Source organism: Temnothorax nylanderi, unplaced genomic scaffold (genome assembly GCF_030848795.1).
Source record: "Temnothorax nylanderi isolate EJ_2023f unplaced genomic scaffold, tnyl_v1.0 TNYL_tig0055_pilon, whole genome shotgun sequence".
NCBI classification, from domain to species: Eukaryota; Metazoa; Arthropoda; class Insecta; order Hymenoptera; family Formicidae; genus Temnothorax; species Temnothorax nylanderi.
The window spans coordinates 67,727-93,289 of record NW_027249117.1 but is presented as its reverse complement, the minus strand read 5'-3'; the positions used below and the strand labels follow the sequence as shown (position 1 = coordinate 93,289).

The following is a 25,563-nucleotide window of genomic DNA, read 5'->3' as shown; positions in this document are numbered from 1 at the left end:
TTTACAACGATACACCACATTTCACTAAAGTTATTTATTTTGTCGTTAAAAATCGGTACTGAAAAAAATGACGACTTCGCCCTCTCCTACATATTGAGTAGGAGCAAGGGTGACCCACAGGAATGGTTAAAAAAGACTCAAAATTGAGTATAATTTCGTACTACAAATTTAACAGTGTAAATTAAAAAAAAACGGCTGGTATTTGTTATCACGTAAACTCAGCAACTTTCTTAAACTTATTTAAGTCTCTTCCTTTTATATTTTCATAATCAACGCGCGATCGTGCTCTCGATTTCCTAAATGTTTTATCATTCTTAGGTAACGGTTGGATTCACATCTAGAGACTCTCTGTCCACGTCGGCCACGATCATCAACTGTTAACGTAAATTGCTGCATTACAGACGTACGATGGCGTATTTTTATTAGAGTTTTGGACAGTTTTAATTGCGGAACCCACATTTATCATCAACAATTAAATATGCATAAATAAAAAACTGTATCGGAATATTACATGTATAAAATTTATCAAAGATACGAGATTTGTTTGTCATGCCGCACTTGTACGCCATTACGCGTAACGTCAACATTAAACTCTTGCAACAATTAGTTGCATAATCCCGATCGACCTGGTGGATCTACCGCATCGTGCGCAAGTAAGATTACGTTAATTGTCATCGCGTAAATTTAGGAATTTATGAAAGAAAAACTTAAATGTGTCGACAACAAGTACGGAAGTAAAACGTCGAGTTGATAAAAAACTTGTGGGGCATTATCTCATATGCCTACTATCGATCATCGCGAATCTCGTGACTGCGAATGAATTATTTAAGGAATCGCATCTAAAGAGAAGTTGCTGAGTTTATTTATGCGCGGTGACACGCACATCGGAGCGACTGCCGAAATGTGGAACAATATAAATTATGATTTATGAGTGTTAAAATAATCTTTACTTGGCGCATAACCTCTAATTTCTCCTCTTTTTTTTCAGTACTTTTCAGTACTTTGTTAATTACGCTTGCAAATAATATTGTCACATATTTAAATCCTGAATACAAAACGAATAAGACAGAACGTTCAAGGCTGAGTTTTAAATGGCCGGTGCATGAGTACTACAACGTATTCACATGTTTCTATAAAAATCTTTAAAAATTATCAATAATCTACGAATTAATTAACAGCACATTTACAATTAACAATTACCAACACATTTGTTATTTAATTCAATACAATTCACATTCTCTTTAAATATAATTATTATATTTAATATCCCAAACTATTGACGAATCTTATTAGCAAAATTCAATAATCAAGATTTTATGTTACTGTTATTATACAATCTCTCGACAAATAAATTATACAAAATCGCTTAAGCCTATCGCTTTATTAAGAGAGAGAAACGGCGAGAGGCGTGGGAGTTTTATCCTTCGCAGAAGACCAATTATCGATTTACCTCCCTTGCCTTTGTCCCCTTTTTAAAATAACTCGTTCGTATTGTAAGTGTTATATACAGCAAGATTGTTTGTGTAAAGACCCAGGCCGAGTTTTAACAGAGTGATTAATTTAGATTTTTTTCTAGATACACACAGGTAGTCCTCCTGTGCATCTTGTTTACGTTCCTGAGACGAGATTCAAGCAAGTGCTAAATAAGTACGGACATATAGACTCGCGTTATAAACGTTCCTACTTGCTTTCCACGCGTAAAAACGTGTGACGGAGGACAATAGGGAAACATCTTTCGTCAATATTCAATTCCCGATGCGTGACAAAATGCGCACACGTGCGTGAAACAAAGCGGAATGAAGGAGAGGCAGTGACGGCGGTGAACATGTATGCGGCACAACGCGCGGAGATCGCAATACTCGCGGCGGCGTGCAGATTATATTCTCTTCTCTTTTCTTTTTTCTCTTCATCTCACGAGGCAGCTAAGCCGGCTTACCGCGCGCGCGAATCGCACGCGCGTATAACCCGGGCGAGCTGAAATCGCGTATTTAAAGCGATGCATACGCAATTGTTGACTTTGAATGTTGAATACGCAAACGAGCCGCCAAGCAAGCACGCCGCCGCGCTGTCAAGAGTTATGATACGAGAGGCGCGCGCGAGGTAGAGAGATTTTAGAAGACGAACAAGATCGTGCGCGCGCGCGCAATGCGGAAGATATCGATGCCGAAATGATATGCGGATCGTTGAGGAGCGAAAACATTTTTGAATATTATTTCGCAAAATGGACTCTCGTTAATCATTCCTAATGCTTCTCATCCGCGCGTGATAAAGCAATGAAAATAACTCACACACGTCCGAAGAGGTGAAACATTATATCTTACGCGACTATCTCTCCTTATTATCAGCATAGCTGTAGAGCGTATCATTTGCATAATTGAAAACACAATGCTACACTTAATGTAACGCGTGTCCCGTTAATTAGCGAAGAGTTAAAACGTTCCGCCGCACGGAAGGGGATCGAAATAAAAACTCGCGAGAAATGTTGCGTTTCTTCAAACGTTATCTATATATCATAGGAATTCCACGTTGATCAACTCACTTGAACGAATTCTGCCGTGCTCTTTGTTTTTCCGCACCGGCGAGTGAAATCTGCGATGGGATTAGCGTATGGACGAAAATTGGAACGTCTAATTGTCACGTCTGCCTGCCGCGCCTGAGCACGGAACCTTCTTTTTAAAGCGGATGGACAGCGAGCTCGTCTCCTTATTGCTCCGGAGACGGCGAAGCGAAAAAGTTTCGGTCTCTCGGGCGAGTAACAAAGAATAGCGTTCGCTATTGTCTCGCGGAAATACCCGTATCTCTATTGTACCTTATCACGGCGCTAAAGCCTAGCCGGAAGATAACGACTTGAAAGGTTCGCAAGTTTCACGCATCGGCAGGATTAACAATCCTTACAGAACAATCCTTACCGCTTACCCGACGTGCCAATGCATACACGATGGACAATGATTAATTGTGTTTGTGTCCTTTGCAAACGATTATCTTGTTAAGAGATGGATATATCCGACACTTGGATTAATTACAAACATAATTTAAATAAATAATATTGTTAAACGTAGACCGTGGAGATCGGAAAATGCATAAATATGTATTGCAAATGACTGGAGAGAATTTTTTTTTTACGTAAGCCAAACATTTTCATAGCCTCCGGGAGATCATTCCAAACGTTGTTACAGAGAAAGAATTCTGGAAAATTACAAACGTAATCTAATTTGACGTGACAGCCGGAAAGATTAAAGCAGTACGGCGATACTGCTGGAGATACTTTCTAAGTAAAAAATTGAATGTTTCTCGTAATTGAAATAACGGTCCATCAAGCTAATTAAAAGTGACAGGCGCGAATATTAAAGAAACGTGCAGCGTATCCGTGACTATTCTAAAAATGAAATTGCATAAACGAGAGATGCAGGATATCATATATCTTTAATCTTTCTGCATACAATATTAACTGCGCCGTTACGAGTGCGCTATCAAATGAAGCAAGAGTGCAATCAATGACGCATACTGGCTCGTTATGTCGCTCGCACGAACTTCGAGCAAACATTACCTACGTGGCAACGAGATCTAAAGGGAAGAGTTTCTCTAATATAAAGAGTGAAACGTCACTTTAAGAGGCACAAAAGGGCCGCAATTCCAGAGCTAAATAAATAAGTCGCCCTTCTGCAAAAAAATGGCGTGTCGTTCGTTTCGTGAAATTAACGCATTAACACCGCTGACCCGTCGTGACAATTCATATACGTGGACAATAATTAATTACGGTTGTGCCCCCTTGCGAACGGATATCTCGTTAAGAGAAGAATATATCCGACACTTGGATTAATTACAAACCTATTTTAAATAAATAATATTGCTAAATGTAGGCCGTGGAGATCGGGAAATGCATAAATATGATTAAATATTTAATTAATTGTATTTAAATTAAAGTTGTATGTATATCAAAGGATTAGACTTTTATCTCATCGTAATTATGGTTTTATTTTCGTTACCATAACCACGAATAATTATTATAGCTTCTTCCTAGAAACGAGAGATACGCACGTGCGAGTTATTGGAGCATTTAATATATAATTATTCAATTATGAATCGCGTGCTGGACATCAGGGAGCAATCAATCATGAATTCAGTAAAACACTCGGAGCGTCACCCTGTAAATTTGTTCTTGTCAGCACGGCAAGACGATATATAAAATCAGTTATTTTTTTCTACAAAATATTACACGTCTGACATGTTGTATAAATTTGTCATGTGATACCAGATGATTCAAGATAATGTTGTGAATAACAATTTGATGATAACTTGAGATGCGATGTTTAATAGTCATTCCTTGAAAAGATAACGCTCATAAACCTATATGATTTCCCTGAATTCCGTTGATTCGCAAGGATTTTATCATCTTTTTATGCAATTTACCAAGAGCAATTTACAGAATGGCATCTTTTCGATTATAAACCGCTCCTTTATGCACAATGCTACGAACACTCACCAACTTGGATAATTAAAACAATTGTGATAAACGAGTAGAACGAGGAAAATGAGTATACACTTTTCTTAGTCACAAGCAAGAAACTCAACCGTCTTCTTTCGCGATAAAAACGTGATGACTTTTCGGAAAGGTAAATTATTATTCACCCTGCGATTTACGTGAGCAAAAATGTTGGACGTTTTCTTCAACTACTCTTCCACCTTCGTTCAGCTGGAATACGTATGTTGGAAGAAATTTCTTGTCGTAGAAAAAAAAAAATAGAACGGTGAGTTCCATTATAAAAGTTTTACAAGGATTGGTGCTTAAAACGCCCTGGCCCTTCGGTCGTGAACCCTCGGCAGATGTTTCACCCCACCATGCCGCACGGGGAGCCACGAGAACGACCCCCGTCGTTGCATTTATGGTTCGTTTGGGGATCCTGTACCGAACACATGTCGGGCACAAGCCACGGCGAGCTGGACGGCGTAAAACAACACGGCAATAACAAACGTGAACTCGTTTCGTTGTGCTCATGACGCGCAAACTGTCGGTCCCGTCCTTTCAGAAACCCCATCAAAGCCGTTTCAATCGATTAAGTCGCGTAAGGGTGTCGCCTTTAATGCACCACAGAATTAATTGAATGCGGTGTTGATAGAACATCATTCTTATCACGAGGCGATTGATTGCTTTTATTGTTCCATCGATTTCTCGTGTTTTCTAAGTCTCCACAAAAAAATTTCATTTACGAATCATATCGTATGCTATCGTAACAGCTTTATAATAGCAACAGTCGGAATAATAAATTATTTTGACAATAATCGACAAATGAAATAGATACACCGAAAAAATCATATTCTTGATTTTAGAACAAAACCCTCTAAAGCTTTCCTCTAATCGAATGTTCTAAAAAATTTAGAATATTCCCCTTTAGAAGTCTCCTGTTAAGAATAGTTTCTAAAATAAAGAAAATATATTCTAAAATGCTACTTCGGTGATCGGTTAATGCGGGGTCAAATGACACTCGCGCTCACGCAAGCTCGTATATTGCTCGCGCTCCGCGCTGTAGTATACGGTGGTGATATCTAATACGTAACCTAGTGCTATTCTTAAAAAATAGAAGATAAAAAAAATAAAAAATAGAAGAAGTGAAAGAGTGGCTGCTTCAGCATAATTTATGTGAATTAATTAGCCGTTTTGAGAGTAAGTATACGAATTGGAATTCTTGTGAAAGTATGTAAGTGTGAGTATCACATAAGTATCACATTTTATTATATTACAGTTACATTATTGAGCGGGATATTATGTATTTTGCTGCTTTGTGTTGAAATGTATTGCATGTTTGATTGTTTGCTGTAGACGAAAAAATAAAATTCAATGCGGAGATTGACAGTTCTCACGCAAGATTTGATTAGAGAACTTATCCCAGAAGTTGGCCTTCGGGCAGATTTTGAAGACAGCTTGTTAAATCTAAGAAAGAATGCCGCATCAGGAAAGGTATATTATAGTATCATGCATCAATATACATATGGGTAATTATTTATATTAACGGATACTTTGCCTTAACCTTAATTTATATATGTTACAAGGATATTAATTAATGTACGTGTTTTAATGGTATGAGACCGGTAATTAAAACAAAGTAAACATTAATCAACATTTTTATAACATATATAACAAGGTCAAGGTCATCGGCGATGAGGTATATTATAGTATCATCATGCATGAATACATGTGGGTAATTATTTATATTAACGGATACTTTGCCTTAACCTTAATTTATATATGTTGCAAGGATATTGATTAATATACGTGTTTTAATGGTATGAGACCGGTAATTAAAACAAAGTAAACATTAATCAACATCCTTATAACATATATATAAAAAAGTCAAGATCATCGGCGATGAGGTGTCCGTTAACTCTAGAGAACTAACATTAGATATCAGGAACATTAAAGTTAACGCGTAAGTAGTTGTCATTTTGATGACCATTCTTTTTTGCTTTAAAAGAAGATATTTATTGGTATTTTTTAATGATTAATTTATAAATATATTTCTTTCAATATTGTAAATAAGCAAAAAAATTCTGACCTTATTTAACGTCCATTGTTACGTTTAAAACAACATTTTGCTTTGCTTTCTTAGCCATATACATTTTATATTTACGCGTCGTTAATTTTACGAAGTATTAGCTTTCTAGGGTTAATGTAAAAATTACCAATACATGTTATTATTTCTATGTTTGTACATATTAATAAAAATTTTCTGTCATAGATTGAAGAGAGTTATACAAATACAGAGAGCTTAACTTTGAAAGACATTGATGAGACATTTATTTTAAATATTCAAAATAGTGAGTTTGTGAATGAGGAGGAAAACTTATTTCTCGTGTTGCAAGTCGAGTCATGTGAAGAAACTGATCAGGTAAGAACTACTAACTACCAAAACAAGTATTCGTCTAGCATGTGATATCTCACTCTCAGCATGAGCTATATATCTCTGTTGTTGATAATCATCAATCATGATACATACATGATACGGTACAACTTTTATGAAAAATACTATCAACTTTAAGGAGTTCCATGCTAATCTACCAAGTCTGACTTTTTTAATGTTTTCCTCTTGTCAATGCTATTTTTATAATAGGTAAATCAGCTAACCAAGTAACTTGTCAGATTGCTCAGCAGGTTGATGGTACGGAACTCCTCGTTTTTCATTTCTGTAACTTGTATTATTCTGTTTTTAAGGCCGTTCAGAAAAAAGAGACAATATCTAAAAGTTCGGAAACTGGGAGTTTCGAAGATTCCAGAGCTGGGAGCTCAATATCAGCACAATCTGACACTGACAATGAGAGCGAACACTCAACATCTGGTAAAAAAAAGGAGCAGATTAAAGTCAAATTATGAACCAAACTAACGTTTAGCTTCTTTTAAGGACCTTGCTCACTTGAAAGAATTGGTATATATCGGATAAGGAATATCCTTATCTTATTAAAGTCTTTATTCCTAATTTCTGTGTAATTCCTTATTTTTTTTCATTGTATTTTAACTCTTAGAAGAGTACCCTTTTTTAATCCATTTAAAGAATATATACTAAAGGATATATGTATGTATACTATGTTATTAGAATATATTCTATTACTAAGCTACTTACTCATATTAGAGGTATCTGGTATATTCTAATTCATTAGAATATTTCATTATACTACCTATTAGAGGGAAATCCTCTCACCTTTAGGATATTGTACTTGGCGCTTATTTTAGTGGGAAATACTCTGTAGTTTATCGGATTATTCTATAATGTAGAATATGATTTTTTCGGTGTACATAATCATACTTTAGATTGCGTCATGTTATCATATATTAAAGAGTATTCCGGGACGTGTTTTATACATTACATCAGGTATCACAGGAAAGAATTTACAAATTGCAATTGAAGAATACAGGAGAAAAACGATCAATGTCTATCCGGAGTAATTTCTTAGGGTTCGAGAAAAGCGCAAGTTTCAAGACATCAGATATCTTGGGATATCTATTGAGCAAAGTATTAGATAATGAATATCAGAATGCAGTGTTTACTTAATGTTTACATTGGATTTAGGTTGGAGTCTGATGGTTTTTCCCCACAAGCATGTGGATTATGATAGCTTTTATCTCTCGGCCTTGTTTCCAATGAATTGTAACTGTTCTTGATCAAACAGATAAGAATTATGAAAGTTCTTTGAAAATACCACAAAATTGCATGATCAGATTAATTTCGACAAAAAGTGGACTTTGATCGTTTTTCCCCTGTACCCTTCAATTATACAGGTGATTCTTTGACAGCTTTTGGATACCTTTTTTTTCTATTGCCCAATACAGTACAAGCATGCATATTTGTACTACGTGTGTTACTCGCGTGATTTTCTACCCCGTTCATGTGGGGCAGGATAAAGCCGTTACCTTCAATGTACAGTTCAACCGGCATGGCAGCGAAAGGGTGTCCGAAAAAAAAACCGGATCTTTTTTTTCTTTCGATGCATACAGAAAGCGCTTTCAACCCCTGGATGCAGATATTCCGCTCACAACCCCCCGTGTGACGAGCAGTCTACCTATCTGGAGGCCCGATATTTCCGCAATGGCGCGTCACCCCTTCCGGTTGCGCAAGTACAACATCAGCGGCGATCCGTCGCAAAAACGTCCCACGCGGAAATCCCGCGCGCAGCGAGGCCGCGATAAGAGTTCGTGACAATGAAACGGATCCTCCGGCAACCCTTTGCGTCTCGGAACGATTTTCTATTCGATCCACGCGTCGCCCTTCCGCCCACGTTCTACCTTCTGGCTTCTTCCTCCCCCCTCTCCCCGTCGTCGATCCGCATTGTCGTCTCCGTCTGCGTTTCGCAATTCACGCTCTGAGCTCTGAGAAGGCTCTGAGACGGGGCTCCCCCGCCCCGAAGACGTGGCGGCGAGAGCACATGTGTACCGGCGCGGCGCGGCGGCAGCGTTGCGGCGTTGCGGCGCCGCGAAATATGACGGCCTGTACGTGCCATGCCATTACGTGCGCCCGGATTTCGACGATCGGCCGACCGCTTCGCTCCGCTCCTGTGGAGACAGTCAGTCGTTTCGAGGCTGCCGAGTTGACCGGGCGTCTAGTCGAGAGCTGGTGGAGAGCCGGGTTGTTCCGCGCTGTGTATCTCTCTCTCTCTCTCACACACACACACTCTCTATCTGTTTTTCTGAAATCGTCATTACTTTTCTTTCACGCCTGCCCGGTGTCCCTTCCTTTGTCGGCCGCCCCATCGAGATTTCGACGACGAGGACCATGGCGAGTACCACGATCGCGACGATTGTACTGCTGGCGGTGATCCGTAAGTTCGATGTAACGCAGTCGTTTTATTATACGTTTGGAACAAATATTTAGGATATTATTCGAACGGGGTAAATATTATGTCTCGCATCGTGCTCCAAAAATAAATTGATAAAGACGGATTTGTGCTAGTCGAACACTGTTAAATATTAAAGGATGAAATTTCAACCAATGCCTTAAAATAACATTTTGTTGTCGAAATTTATTATTTTAAAACAAAACAGTATTATTTAAACTCCATTGATCTAATTAAATTAACATTGTTTTAATTAAATTAACGACATTCTTTTTTAAATGGAGCAGTGGTGACCTACAGGAATAGTTAAAAATGACTCAAATTGAGTATAATGACACTACGATTTAACAGTGAGTTGCACGCAGTTGAACGGTTTACTTTTATTACGAGGAAAATATGGTTTCCTGGAGTAAATTAATTATTAATGAACGAACTTAGATTCCTGTTATTTTATTAAGAATACCGAGAAAGCTCGCGACGATATATTATTAAATTAAGTCAGTGCTCCGCTTGTTATTCCAAACAGAAACACCGTCTCGCACGTTAATAAGATATATCACTCAGGTGAACGTTGCTCCGCATAAGAATATTAGAGACTCCTCGTTCGGTCTCGAGGGACGGTATACGTGGCGCAAAACCTAGTTTGTTGACAGTTCGCTGATGTTCGAACATAACAGCCGTAATACGTTCAGGCACGAGAATATAAATCACCGTGCGAGAAACGGTCTTTGGGTCGTTTGCAGGCAGTTCGAAATGGAGCTCCGCAAAACCGGACGTCGTGTATCGATCCTATTTTAAAGCCGCGTCCTGGCACGACGGTTACGAGCCTGACACTTAGCAGATCGTGAAATCGAGAGATCTGGAGTATCTTTCTCGACCGCGTAAAACCGTGGCCTCGCTCTCGCCTCACGCGCATTGAAAAACCAAACGCTCCTCTAATAGACGTATCGATTTTCTTTTTTTGTCGCGCCACTTCTCTCCTCGCCATCTCCTGCCCATCGGGAGCTTCTTCGAGGGTTAAGTCGTGTGAGTAAAGTTTACGCGCCGCGAGCGTAAGTCGGATGGAGCCTTCGAAACTTGGCCGAGAGAGCTTAGCGACCGCTTAGTCTCGCGTTCGGAATTCCCTATTCGATTCCGCGAACGGAAGTCGGACGAGGTTCGGAAAGTTGATTCGCGACGAGACAATGAAATCGACGGTGGACCGTCGCCGACCTGGACGAGCGAGTTGCTCAGTGGATCATGACTTCACGACCGAGGGGCTTTTTATAGATCACGTCGATGTCGATTCAAATGTCCCGGCACGTTCGACGTCGCGGCGAGCAAATGAATAATTTTAATGGATAGCCAAGTCCGTCAAGTAGGTAGAATAGAAAGTTTCGCAATTTAAATCAATTCGCGACATACAATGTCCCAATTAAAGGAGAGCAGGGCGTGAAAGGGACTTTATATACGGAGCACGGTAACGAGGTCTGAGATGCGGAGCGGTCGGAGCAACTTCGGTTAACGCCGATTGTAGTCAATTAAGTTGTCTTTCGCTCACACCTCCGCCGATACGCAACAACAACAACCTTTCCCAAAGGATTAACTCAATCGCCGTCTACCAAGCTGATAAGGGTGGTTTCCCAGGATTTGGAGGACGCGGCCTGTCGGAACGGGTGACACATAATAAATCCTCCTCATCTCGATCCGTCCCTCAATCGATCGCTAATAATAATCTCACGGTGACGCACGTCGGCCGACATATATATGTCCGCATGCTCGACCAGGCCTTTAACGTCTTACATTAAATTAGCCCTTAATTTTAACCGCCGCCGCTCGATTACGCGACGGGGGCACAATTAATTTCGGGATACACACACAGAGGCAATATTTACCGTACACACGACCGTGGCGCGTTTGGCTTCCTTCCGTCGGTTTGGCTTTCCTTCCTCCTTCCTTCTCCGTAAGTAGGTCATAAGACCTATCGCACATTTTCCTAACTCCTTCGCTTTTAACGTACGGAAGTACTTTTCTCTTGTTTCCGACATGCGAAAGTGTGGAGCAACTGATCCTACAGCGAAACAATTACGCGATCGTGTTTGCTATTCAAATGAGAGCAAATATTTTTCAAATGCATTTTTCTGTTGTATCAATACCTGTCGCTGGAAGGGAATGCAATTGGTATACCTCTCAAAAGGCATCCTACGATCCTGGTATCCACGCTACCACGGCTGTTGCTTATAAAGCGTCCGCAAAAATAGATTAATGCCGTGACCATGGCGATGGTGGCATGTAACTTACATGCCGTGCAAAAATAGTACGAAAATAAACTGTTTTTAGCGCAACTTTGCCCCCGTCTACGACCGCGGTTTATGTGGTAAGCGCACAGGGCGGAAGATACAAAAATAGGGCTAGCATAATTCTTTCTCGTCGAAATTTCGATCGTATATATGGTCACGAATTTCGCAGCGATAATATAATTTCACGAAAGACGTAAGTATTTGTGTAAGAATTCAGGAACGTCCGTCTTTAAAACCGATAAAGGAGAATACTTTTTGCTATTATTACGAGGCTATTATCGATAAAGATGGAAACAGCCACGTGACACGCGCAAACAATTAGCTTACGGAAAGTTAAAACTCTCGTGACGTAAGTGTTTCTCATTACGAAAATGAATTATGTAGGCAGGGTGACCAGCCAGGCGGCAGTTAGTTGTTTATCTGAGCCTAGTAATGAACCTGTGTATTTTGGCGAATTTACATTTCAAGAGAATTATACACGTTTCAAAATGTCGAAAAGATGCTCGTTTCCTGCGCAATTGTTGTACGTAAATGTCACAATGTCGCACATAAATAATTCGCGAGCAATATTATGATGTATGTCGCAAGCCTTCATGACGTACACTCAGGTATACATCAACGTAGAAATAATAACATTAAACAATTTTGCATATTATATTTCGCTGTAGCAGCAAAATACGTTTACTAATAGCGACGAGAAGCGGGACTTTAGTCATTGTACGAACTGGCGGGAGGGAGTACAATGACTCGTCGTAAATAATTATATCAAGACGTGCTAAACGGTGAAAAAAGGACACAACAAGTTGGCATTGGATCGTGATGTTATTACGCAGCGAGTTATGAAGCTGTATTCGCGATTTAAACGCTTAAATGCTTCAACTCCTCGCAAACCAATTATCGAGGAATATTCCGAAACAAAGCAGAATCGCATTTCAATGCCATATGACCGTGTCGTAATCTACAACCCTGGTCCACCGGTTTTATTATATCATTTCGACAAAGGAGATACACTTTTTGTATGCGGAGATATCGCGGAGATAGGATTTCGTTCTTATCTGGAGCGAAGAAAACTGACAATATGAATCACCATCGCGACGTCGCCGTTTGATCATCACCTGAGCGGAGCTTATTTGAAATCATACAGTTTACATGAGATGGAAAAAATACGCGCTGATAGAAGCGTGTTTATCCGCGATAAGCGGAGCAGAGCGCTCATCGTTCGGTTGCATGCTGTATTATAGCTAGCGTAAATGGTACACTTGCACTTCTCCGATATCTGGCGAGCGTGTCCGAGCCGGCGTAAATTTGACCGAGATGTAGATTGGAAATTCACCCCGGCTTCGTTGTAAATGCGGTCGTTGACTTTGGCAACGGGAGCGCAGCAACGCTTAGTGAATCGATTATGTGAATCGCGATCCACGTTCGAGCGTAAACGATTGAGATTGAAGCGAAATCATTGTCGCGTGAGAATCGACATGGTCTATTAGGTTTCGTTAAATAAAAAGGATCTAATTCATAGAGAGAGATAGAACAAATTTTTTAAACGCTATCATGCAACCGGCTTAAGCACAGTGCACGTCCGTCATAAAACGATAAAACGAGAACACCTATCTGTCTGATAATAGTGTTTTCTCTCCTTTTTTGTAGGCCAAGATAATTCTCATCAAATGATCCGTCCTGTCTCGATCTTCGTCAAGTCGCGTTCGGTATTTAAAAAAGAATCACCTGAATTTATTATTTTACGCGTGTATGACGTCTGTGAATTTGCCCGGGTAACCATATCCTCCATAATTAATCGGTTTGTTCGAGTTTCTAGTGAGATTTGGTATCAAATATGATATCAATATCCTACACGTGTAAGCCGAGGTCAAATTCCAAAACTTGGTCAAACTTTTACGCTCGACGGAATCCACGATGAAAATTTCTTGGCTTAAACCATTAAACTTTGGTTTGAAGCATTAATGCGAGGTCTTTATAAACTCTTCCTGCCTTGGTCCTGTTACATTGATATTATAATATAATACAACGCGCGTGTGTGTGGCATACGAATTATAGAGTATAGTACACCCTCCGGAAATCAATCGCGATCTGTTTGTAAGTTGAATTAATATTCTGTTACGCCGCAACGGTATTGAATACGTTTCGTGTTGCGTAAATCCATAAAATGGTCCATTCCACTGGCGCGCGAGTGGTCAACATCTGCCGATACCGAAGTGGCACTTCTGACGCCAGCACAGAAATTTACGCGAGACCTCGATAAACGTTGAAATAATCAATTTAGAGAAACATGATATATCGCACTTTATCTAAAAATATATATGAGATATACACACGCGCGAATTTAAGTTTAAACAGCTCGAAACAAGTGTGGCAGGTGGCCCGTAAGCTATTTGTCGTGCGGTACGCGTTATTTGTTTATCATCAGCCTGTCAATGTTACGTTTGCGTGGTCTCATGACGCGCATAAATCATTCCTTGATTCGCGCAGTTTGTGCCACAGTTCGTAATCGCTACAGTTTGTAATGATCTTTAACACCTGAAACTTTATTCCTCGTCTTCGAAGATGATCGAGTATCAAGCCATAAATTACTGCCATTACATCTACAATTATTTAAAATCGAGAATTCAGAAACATCGATTTTCGAAGAATACAATTTAGAAAAAAGTTAAAAAGCTATATGACTACTTTTTTCAATTTTTATAAAGACTAGAAGTATCGGTTACATCGAAAAAGTTCCTCTCTGATCCCCATAAAAAAGTTTCAGATCCGCGACCTAATCTGCATCTCCGTGTAGAGCTTGACTGACACGAAATTCCGTTACGCAAATCCGAGATATCAAACTTCATTCAAAGTTTCAGATTGCTGTTCTCGACCGGTCGATTCCCTTACCTTGATCGAGATTTAAGTTCCGCGGCCATAAGTCACGCTTTGTCAGCCGGCTGACTAAGGCGAAACCCGCTCGGGATCCGCCTCGCCGGCGCGCGGCGCGGCGCGGCGAGACGATCCGAGCCATCGAAAACGCATTCCGAAGCGGAAGAGAGATCGGCGGTAGTCGCGGCTATTTGCAAACTCTACGGGGCGCGGTGACGCGTGAAAGATGCTTTTATGTAGGTATGCAGGGCTACGAGGGGCATCGAGTTCTTTTGTATCGCGAAAGGCAAGCCACGTCGATATGGCGGCGCCTGTTCGCGAGGCTGCTGGGAAGCACCGACTCGATATTCCCGTTGCGTTCCTTGTCATATCCTCGTGATACCCGTCGCGTCGGTGTATACGAGCTAAGAAAATACAGCTACCGCGATAAAGCGCCGCTCGAATCGTTGCGCAGCTGAAGGGTGGCCGATACAACGTTCACGACGTTTGACATTCTCCGGCGAGGCTCGATGCTCGGTTTGGAGAAATATCGGAAATCGCCAAGACAAAATTCCGCAGGGACAGGAAGGGGACATTTTATTTTCTGTAATTTTCCGACGTGTACATACGGGGGAATACGCTATATCATGTCATTTATTAACGGAGCACGATACTTTCCAGGAAGATTGATTTCCTTGATGCAATATCGTTCTCTTCCTTTCTTTTTCTAATTTCTCTAAGTGTAAATATACATATATCCATCACTCGAGTGAATATATTATTCGTTGCCTTAGCCTCGAAGTTAAAATCAATCCATCAAAATTAATAGAACTTCTATTTTCAATTTAAATCAATTTGTTTTATTTTGCAAACATATGATGGGTATTTCCACTTGTACAAAGTTTTATTGCCGCCTTATCGAAAATATCATGATTGTTTTATTGCACCAAGTTGTATACATTACGCACTCGACGTCATGCCTTTATTTAACAAGTTGAACATTTCAACGGATCGATGAAGACATTAACGGATATATCGTTAATATCCTAATGGCCTAATACATAAAGTTGCATCAGTTTGAGCGTATTACTTAAAGACGTTATGCATCGCATATCATGATTGATTATTCGCTGAAAGCAACAAAGCAGCTTGATCTGACAGCTTGACAGTTTTACATTCGACATGTGTCCATAAAGTTAAAAGATAAAGAACAGATTATGCAATTCCAAAAAATGAAATAATCATAGATTTAAGTAGAATTTAATGCTAATTTGAATGCTAATTTTGGGTTTAAATTAAATTTAATGTTCTAATTTATGCTTTACAAAAATCGTATAAATCATTAAATTGTGATATTATGTATTAAGAATCTAGTGCAAATGACCGAGCGGAAAAACGTATGACCGAATACATGAAGAGCTGAATGAGAGAAAACGTGAATATGCGAGACTAAAAAGCACGTAGTTTGTAAAAATGAAAATGCCTGGCGAAGATAATTTAAATTATAATAATTAATAAGAGAAAACGGAATTCTAAAAATATTCTATTTAAAAGAGTATCTACTATATTTTGCGAAAATTTCATGAATTGTATTAAATGATATACCTAAAATATTTGCGAATAACTATACACTCATACATATCGTGATATTATGTACTCATTTTTCGTAGCCAATCCTATTGAAAGAATTTAATTCAGAATTCAGATTATTAAACTTCCAAAAATCAGTAAATTATTAAAAAAAAAGAGAGAAGTTTCAAGAATCATAATTTCAAAGATTCGTAGAATTTTAAATTTAAAAACTCGAAGATCTGTAAAGTGATAGGAGCACATTATCAATGTATGTCAACAGTATGTTAAAAATTGTGGAAACTTCTATTGTACCGAGATATTTCTGGCATCTCTGACATACATCACACTATGCGTTTCGAAACACGTTTATTTTTATCGTGTAGACTGTAGCGTAATATCTCTTCTGATATGAGAAAACTTCCAGACGCGATAAAGTTCACGGAAAACGCGGTGCAATGACGTGTCGCATTGTTAGGAAACGTTACACCTCGAAAGAAGACAGACGATTAATCGTCCGGCCGATTAGTTCGCCCGAGCCTCGGTCGAGGATCAGCTCAATTGCCACGATCTCATAGCGTTCGGTCGCACGAGCGGACCTCGACCGCTCGTAACAAAAAAAAAAAAAAAAAAGAAGGCCCGCTCTTGAGATTTTCCCCCGTGGTCGGACCGGTTCGAGCACAGTGCGGTCTCTGTGCGGGATCGCCGGACCGGAAACGGCCTTTTCGAAGACATTGTAGCGGCAATATGCCTGCCAGAAGGGCGAAGAGCTTAGATTTTTGGCGAGGACAAAGGGGCGCAGGGGCGTATCTATAAACGGTATGTGTTTCTCTCGAGCGAGTCAGGCGTCTAAGAAGAAACTTTCAGATATTCAGAAAAAAAAACTTGCTCTAAATGAAACACCATCAGGCGACGAGGATCGAAATGAATGTAACATGGCGTGACTAGTTGAAATATGATTTGCTGAGTCATCCCCTTGGTATCGTATGTCTAAGCACACATTAACTCTCCGTACGAATGTCATTACATTAAACCGGGAGTGGCCGCTAACTTTGTTACGGTATCATTACTCGACAAATGCAATTCGCTTACCTGCAACAGTTCTTCCAGCCATAAGCAAATTATGCAACGTATTCTTTCTCGCTCTCTCACAAATGATGGATATTTTCCAATAATGGGGTCTCTGTATGCGTATCGTTTTCGATATCCCTCTTGCTCATCGCGGCGTGAATTTCATAAAAAGATGTAGAATTTCTACAGAGAGACATACGCAATCCTATACGGGTATGTCCAAATAACGACGATTATTAGGCATAAAACAAAGTGCAATGGAAATGTACGGGCAAAAGACTGTTATTAATGGTTAAAAAAAAAAAATCGGCACAGCATCTCTCTATCTGCTCGGTGTGAGTCCGGATTCACCCCGTGATCGCTGGACCGGAAACGAGTCAGCCGGAATCATTGGCGCGGCTACGTGGCTAGTTATCGATTTTTCGCGAGATTTCTTTTTTCCTTTCAGAGAGGTTTGCAGAAAATAAAATCCGAGCAACTTAACGAGCATAGTAATTTAATCACGCTAACCTGCGGGCTACGCAGGAAAAAAGGCTCCCCGCAAAGTTTTCGCGCTTCACAAGCTGCTGGTATAGACAAGGAACAAACACTGCCTTCCGATTGTAAGCTGATTAGCCGTTGCGAACTTTCTTATTACGGTCGATATCGGTATTAGACTTTAAATGACACGCCCGCATTGTAGCATAACATGTCCGTAGAACCTTTGTCATTTTCTTCTCTCTCTTTCTTTCTCTTTCTCTCGGGGAAAGCAGAAACTTTTAATCCAAATATTGAGAAAAGATAGTAATTTAATTTGTTACGAAAATATTTGAGAGTACTCTTACCTCTTTGTGAGATTCTCTGCCAAATTAAAAAATAAAAAGCAATCGTTTTTTAGAGGACCTCACCTCTATCATGACGCAAGTCGGTTGTGTTGATCGTTTATAAAAAAAAAGATATCAAAAGGGCTCGGGCGGGAAGGCCAATCGCAATCTGTTCGGAGGGGTCACTCGACGTGCGCGAAGTTTGCTCGCCACATGGCCCCCGGAATGTACCGGAAATGATCTAATCCACTGGGGAAAGAGAGCCGTGGAATTTTCCATGAAGGCGCAACGACGTAAATCGACGCAACTCGGTTATTAATTCATCCCGACTACGTATGGTCGCCGACTCCGCCGACCGTGTACGTACTCGCTGCTCCGCGTGCAATCGGTACCTATCTGTGCCACTGAGCAAATCAGCGCAAACAATAAAAAATAAAAAAGAAACGAAAGAAATATCCACGCCGTTGCGAGGAGCAATGTATCTCTCGCTCGGCGAGATGACCCCAGGATTCGCGCGGTCGCTCGTTCCCAACTAAGTAATCGCGACGGTTTCGCGAAACGCCGCTAGCCGCTAAGACGACGACCGACGGTTGGGGTTGGAAGCCGGTCGTAATGAACGTGACAAATGAACGTGATTATATCGATCGAACGGCACAATAGGAGGAGCTTCTCGGTCGTCTACGGTCGCCGCGTCGCGCGAGGAATTCTCGAGTCCTCGCTCAATTATGGAAGCGAGCCACATCGAGTTCGAGTATTGGGTCATGGGTCGCGGCGGTCTCGAGAATATACCGGGATGAGGAAGGTCAAGTCCGTGTGTTGCGCGCGAATGCGAAACGCGGTCCCGATAATAACAATCAATGGGTTTTTTTTATGTTCCAGAGGCTGCCATGTGCAACAAGAACTGCTCGCGCGTATGCTATCCGAGCGAGTTCTTTCCCGAGCTCAAAGGCAATCTCACGAAGATCGTCTGGGCGCACGCTGTCAACAGTATGGCGGAATTGGAGAAGGCACTCTCGTCAGGTAGGTCGATGGGGCAGTGCGATCGACAATGCGCGACCCCGGACTTCTATTCATTCTTCGTTTATTGCCCTCGAAAGCTGAGGAGAGACAGACGACGCTGCTCTGGTTATTCTCGCGTGTTCAAATACCGCCGGCGGCCGGCGTTGCCGGCGACGTCGGTATTGCCTTGAAGATATTCGAGTTTTCGTGGTTTAGACTTTTAGACATGCCTTGGATTGTTTCGATAGACATGCCTTGGATTGTTTCTAGGTAAAAGTGGGTCAAAAAAAATTTTTTTAAATTTGACAATCGAAAATTAAGCGACCCAACTGGGCCAAAAATTCCTCTTCATTAAACCTCACGACGTTTCGAACATAATTTGATACTTTTCAAGTGAGAGATTGTAGAAAACCAGCAAACATTTACGCAACAAACGTCATACGTCGCCTGACGTTATGCCCTAACTACATCGTGCGTCGAAATAATAAAAATGTAAATGAGATAATCGGAACATCTTGTCCATTATATCCGAACCGTGTCATGGTCAAAGTCACAATGATTTGTCATAATGATTTGTCATTGTTTTTAATTTGAGACGAAATGCTAACAGACATTATGTCACTAAAGTACTAGCTTCGAAGTTAATTTCAAATATCAAGCTGTGTTTTAACTCGATATCTGAATTACGGCTAGCGCGGTTCGTTGCGTATTGGGAGTAAACCGTGTACCTATTATTAATCACGGAGCGGACACCCGCGGGTGACATACGTTATTTTTTAGTCGCTTTTTTATTCAATTTTCCGCTCTGCCGGCGAAATTCGTGACTTGGGAGATTTCGAACGAAGCAACGTTGCAATTTCATGTTAAAACGATGTACACAAAGATCGACATCCAAGAAATAATTTCATAGACATTACTTCGAGGAAATTTGCTTTCGAGGCACTACCGCTCGAGGGTTAATATTAGCATTAACGCTATCTACGTCAATAAAATTGCAAAAGATAATAGTTGTACGATAAGATTTTCTAAATGATCGCCGACGGGCAGTGATATAGGCTTACGCAGATTTAACGGAAGAATAGCAACTGAAATTGCAATATGAAGCAATTTAGATATCCATCTAACCACGAAACTATTTACAAACGTGATAAATATTTAATATTGAGTAATGTACTTGTCGGTAGGTAACCTCCGCGAAAATGTCGCGTTTCGATGGCAATGCTAATTTACCGCGATCGAGTTCGCGACTGCCATCGACCGTCAACGTATTATTAGTTAATGAACTACGTGGCATTTCGCTGACACATACGCACGGCTCTAGCCTTCAATGCTTTTTGTGTTTGTCACTTTCATGGATATTCCCATATATCAATATCGTCCGATTGTGCGACGCCTTTGTGTGCACAACCCGCATACGATGACACGTATTTTTACATCGGCGCGCTTTAAATAATAGCGGCATGTCCTTGAAAAGTGCACATCCAGAAATATCGACAGCGAGGGAAAGAGCTTCACGCGCGCGGCGCGGCGCGGCGGCGCGTCTGCATCCTGCATCCCCCGAGATTTTCTTTCACGAGGCTTTTCACGAAGCGCGAGTCCGTGTAAAATATAAGTCGCGTCGAGATCAATCTCACGTTTTTCGACAGCCACTTTTCCCCTTTGACACGCGCGCGCATTTCGTATGACGATCCCGAACGGATGTGCGAAACTTTTAAAAGGAGATCCTAACTCTCGAATTTAAATTTTCTACCTCCGTGCACGACTGGATCCTCATAGATAAGTCATTTGTACGCAGTCACGTCTGACGCGAGAGTTTTTCGAAAAGAACATCCGCGCCTCCGCTGAATTTCAATGAGACGTCAAGGTAATCGCAGCTGACGGTCACAAAAAACGAAAGTCCGATCCTCGTTGTTCAATTTCGCGGCCGAGCGCGTCGCTCAATTATGAAAAATCGTATCAAAATCGCTAGATCCGTCGCGTTGATCGTACATCCGTCGCGCGTCTCTAATAAATCTTCCGCGAATCTTTTTACTATGTCGGAAGAACGTTCATCACTCTGTTCATAATCTCCCGCAAATCTGTCTCGAAGCGCGACGTCGCTTTAATACCCGGCAAAAAAAAAAACCATCGCGGTTTTGCAAAGCAAAAACGTCCCTTCGGTGCGACGCGGTCCTCTGAAGCGACGTGAGCCTGTCGCTTCGCCTTCGGTCTTGGGAAAAGCCAGAGTTTTCAGTCGTTGGAGCGTTAAACGCTGGCGGATATGTGGATCCGGCAGTCTTCCAGCCTCTTTAGGCGTGATCGATATTCGCCACACGTGTGTATGCACATACCCAGAACCCTCCCGCCCAACCGGTCGTCTCAACCACGGCTGCTGTCTCACACTCTCGCGCGCGCGGGCGCGCACACACACACACACACACACAGACACACACACGTACCCGCAGACAACCGACTTTCCTTTTTAAAGGGGACGTCATGATGCTGGAGGCCGACGTCGTGATGGGCAAACTGAACAATACCAATTCTACCGAAATCCCAATAATGGCGCATCCGCCGGCCACGGAGAGCGATCTGTCGCTCGAGGAGTTTCTCAATATCAGCAACAACAACGGCAGCAAGGGCATCAAGCTGGACTTCAAGTCCAATGAGGCTTTCGAAAGCAGCAAGCCTATCCTAACAAAGTTGCGACCAGCCGTGCGTATACACATAAAAATGCATCGCTCGATTATCTGGAACGTAATTAAGCAAGCGTAATAAATAAAAAGATATTTGTTTGTCCAGTTGAAGTGCCCAGTTTTCCTCAATGCGGACATTCTTTCTGGACCGGTCAACGCTACCACCGTTCCGCTTAATGCAAAAGATTTCCTGAAAGGAGCCAACGATACCATACCGGAGGCTGTTCTCTCCGTCGGTTGGACTACCAGGTAAACAACTATCGGCATGCACGCTGAACAGAGTAACAGCAGTTTCTAATATGCAACCTTGTAATTAATCAACCGTATAAGCAAAGAAATATATATTGTGACCCTCACAAGATCTCTTATAAAAAAAGGGGTTATAAATATAAAGTCCCTGAGAGAGAGGAGATAATTCAACTTAGCGTTAATGGAATACATATTGAACGCACGTCAATATTAAATACGTGCTTTCAATATGTCGTATTAAAGACGTCAATATTATAACGGGAACGTCTGAGGGCCCGGCAGATGAATAATAAAGAGAAAATCTTTAGATTCAATAATAAAAAAAATCACTATTTGCATGATCCATAATAAGATTCTAGTTTTTTACATTCTTTTTTTTTACAAATACAGCAACGTGCAAAGAGAATTCTCCTTATTCGATCTATTATACTAACAACTAAAAGCTAATGTAAATTTTCGCCTAGCCGTATGATGTGTGGATTGAATCTCAACGATTCCGTCAATATTTCAGGTACGGAAAGGAATCTAACATCACCGAGGGTCGATACACCACGGAGCAGCTGAAGAAGATGGTCGATACTCTCAAAGAGAATCGTGTCACCCAGCCGGTAACTTATCCCGTACGAGCTGGCCTCGCGGCGAACGATATCGATGGCATAAAGGCGTTGTTGAAGAACACAACGTTCGCCAACGCGACCCTGACGATCTGGTCGTCGGAGGGCGATTCCGTCGACGCCGCGCAACTTTCGAAACTGATCAGAGAAGTGGGAGTCGACAAGGTCTACGTGGACGTGCCGAAGGACTTGAGGAGCAAGCTCAACCTTTCGGGCGCGTCCGCGATGACATCCGCGGTGATGATGAATTTGGGCGCGTCGCTGGCGCTCTTGGTCCTGTCGAGGATGCTGTAAGGCCGAAGACATAGGGTAGCAGACGTAGACTTGCGGTGAGATTCGAGAAAAGGGGAGGAAGCCCTTCGTTTCGGGGGGGTGGGGGGGCCTCTCGATAAAGAAACGAAAGTACGAGCGAACGACGAACTCCGATAACGATCGCACGCCGTGAATATCGTTTGATCGCCATCGCGATTGTTCAGTCGGTTCTTCGTCCGATTCATCGGCTACATTTCTTAAGACGTATATACCTCTCACGACATCCGATGTTCGCAGCGAACAATTTCCGCAGCGAGATATTTTCCACGCGAGATTCCCTATTCCGAGAAAGAATAATATGCCCGTTTTTTTTTGCCGATAAAATGTGTACTTAAAGAAATTGTTCAAACGACACACAAAACACAAGCCAATTGTATAAAACTTTCTTTTTTAATTTATCTGACACAGTAAGTCGTAACGTAAAAAAATAATAACGCCTGCGTATGTGTAGGTAAACGCGTTTCAATTATATGGAGAATAAATAACTTTAATACCGTTGATAAACACAGTAACGCTTTACCTATTGTTAATTAATGTCTAAAAAGTTTCTTAATATTATATTATACGTATGTTAAATAAAAATCAACTGATAAACGTATAGCAACCACACATACACGCAACCGATCGCACATTCGAAATACTTGTTGCGTAAAAGACAAGACAGTTATATATGAAGGACGCGCGTCTCTGACAAATTGCCCTGAAATTTTTTATTAAAGTACAAAGTACAGCGAAATGGAAAAAGGAGCGCACCGTACGTGATTTCGTATCAAAAGTACTACTTGCCGTGCGTGCGCACACTCGTGTGTTTAATGTCCCTTCGTAATGTTCACCACCCTGTACCTGCGTTTAACATATCTCCGATTTAGGTGCAGCAACAAATTATATTAGTATATCTATGTAAGCTACGTATTAAAGCCAAAGGATTTAAAAAAATGCAGTATACAGTGCGAGAACGCATTGCGTTTGATAACGAGTCAATAAAATTACGCAAAATTATCGAGGAAATTCACTCGTGTTCATTTATCCCGAATTACCTCAAAAGAATAGATTTTTTCAATAAATAAAGATCAGATTATATAAAGCCTCAAGCCTGAGGTAAGCCTACAAAAATTAATAGATATCAATCTTGTAAGATCGTGTCGCTCTATGTGTAACAAATTAGTAGAACAAAATAGCTATTGTTTGCTAATTCACTAAGGCGCCTGCTCGCACCATTGTCGTATATAATTACCTGTGAAAATGGAATGCAAATACCCGACGCGTAGTCGCTACAAGTAATCTAACAGATTTGTCAGAAGGAATAATCGTACGCTGTAACAATGGCATTCTCTATATGCTGATGTCTAGATTTTACCTAGCAGCGCGGTAGATTTATGTGCATTTGTGTGACATTGAATATTAGAGTAGACCGCGCTCTGTTTATGCATGATAACAACTACCGTTTTTTTTTTAAACCTTTATTTTTCGTTTCCATTTTTATGACGCTGTAAAGACTATTACAAAGACCCGCTTTCTTCATAAGCTACCGGCTGCGCGGAATGTTCCCGTTAACTACAAGGGGGCTAAAAAGGTTGGCGGAGGTTAAAAGGTTCTCATGAGCGATGTTTGCATTTAAGACACAGGGTGTAAGCCATAATAGGGTACGCGCTACATATTTGCTCTCCTCTGTTTGTCATCTAGTTATCTTCCAAGCGCTTCCGCTCGCGTTACTCGGCGGAAAATGGTTTCAATTGAATGATAAATTCCTGAAACTTGTGCCATGAGAGACGACGGAACGTTCGCGAGATTCTTAGATGTTCATACAGATCAAGGCGTTGGCAAGTGTTGAAGGCGTTGGTCCTTCATTGCAACTCGATAAACACGCCGAGGCGGAAACGCGTTTCTCTCGCCGAAACGCGTCTCGAGCCTCATGGAACGACAGAGCCGGACACTTTCTCTCGCACACGGGGGATACACGCCGCTGGTATTTCAAGGTGAACGTGGTGAAAGAAGAGGAGTATCTCCCGCGGGAGTACCGCGGGAGGTGTCCCGTCGGTCGAGCGCGGTCGTGGTGTCAAAGGTCGCGCGACGAAGTGGCCGGCGGCCTTGGGATTACAGAAGAAGCTATTCCGGTTATCACAATCGGACTCCGACACGCGTTTTTCGTCGCCCCATCTCGCGTGGCCACTCAGCAGGTGCGCCGTGCAAAATGGGATTTTCTACGTGTGCGAGAGCGGCGACCATCAGACGAAAACGCATCTCGGAGATTGCTGGCCACGGCGGGTGTTCCGTGCTCTTTTTTTCTCTTTTTTTTTTTGCTTTGAAGCGAGAATCCCGAACCCAGTCCCTTCCCATCTCTTCCCTCCCGATTGCTTTTAGCGTGTTGAGCGTGATTTATTTCTGTAACGAAGAAAGTACTTGCGACAAATCTATTCGGCACACTCGCGCGGCAATCTGCCTTCGATCGTGCTTTTAAGAACGTCGAAAATAATCTAAACGTGTCATGTAAAAAATAAAGGAAGTTTTCCGAAAGTCTTCTACCATTTCTCATGTGTAACGAAAGATGGAAATCCAACTATCGCGGACGGAAAGTGACATTTCTGGAAGTGGCAAAATGACCCAAAAGCATAATCTCCACTGATAACCCCGATAAACTTGGACGAAAGGCGCGAGAAATCGGAAGAAACGTATAATAAACTGTGCGATACGCCGATAGAGAAGTCGCGCGGAATTATCTATCGCTTGTGAATTCACAATACCGACGTGTCGCGACCCTGATCAGCTTTTTTTTATTATGCTAAGCTTATTTGCCGCGAATTTCATTTCTTGCGATTATATG

At 41.4% G+C, this 25,563-nt stretch overlaps 1 protein-coding gene and 1 long non-coding RNA gene across 3 annotated transcripts in view; one reads left to right on the top strand and one right to left on the bottom strand.

The window, feature by feature from the left end:
* The window catches only part of LOC139772942 (uncharacterized), a 77,381-nt gene extending 74,543 nt beyond the window's left edge, over positions 1-2,838 (bottom strand). The window contains exon 1 of the long non-coding RNA XR_011718229.1: positions 2,540-2,838. This is a non-coding gene — a long non-coding RNA (uncharacterized lncRNA). The remainder of the gene's footprint in view (positions 1-2,539) is intronic.
* On the top strand, positions 540-23,750 carry LOC139772939 (protein FAM151B). Of its 2 annotated transcripts, none has more exons than XM_071707012.1 (5): positions 540-653; positions 18,773-18,913; positions 21,360-21,586; positions 21,674-21,816; positions 22,328-23,750. In XM_071707012.1, exons 2-5 carry the CDS (start codon positions 18,781-18,783, stop codon positions 22,722-22,724), a joined length of 900 nt encoding a protein of 299 aa, XP_071563113.1. In that variant the 5' UTR covers positions 540-653; positions 18,773-18,780; the 3' UTR covers positions 22,725-23,750. The 2 variants fall into 2 exon arrangements, with proteins under 2 accessions (XP_071563113.1, XP_071563112.1); XM_071707011.1 differs by lacking the exon at positions 540-653 and adding an exon at positions 8,980-9,306.
* Positions 23,751-25,563: the final 1,813 nt, after the last annotated feature.

Excerpts from the sequence above, each read along its gene's own strand:
- LOC139772939 (XM_071707011.1), top strand. The coding sequence starts at position 9,261 with ATGGCGAGTACCACGATCGCGACGATTGTACTGCTGGCGGTGATCC. Across the intron at positions 18,914-21,359 it reads GGAGAAGGCACTCTCGTCAG|GGGACGTCATGATGCTGGAG; the intron begins GTAGGTCGATGG and ends TCCTTTTTAAAG. Across the intron at positions 21,587-21,673 it reads TAACAAAGTTGCGACCAGCC|TTGAAGTGCCCAGTTTTCCT; the intron begins GTGCGTATACAC and ends TTGTTTGTCCAG.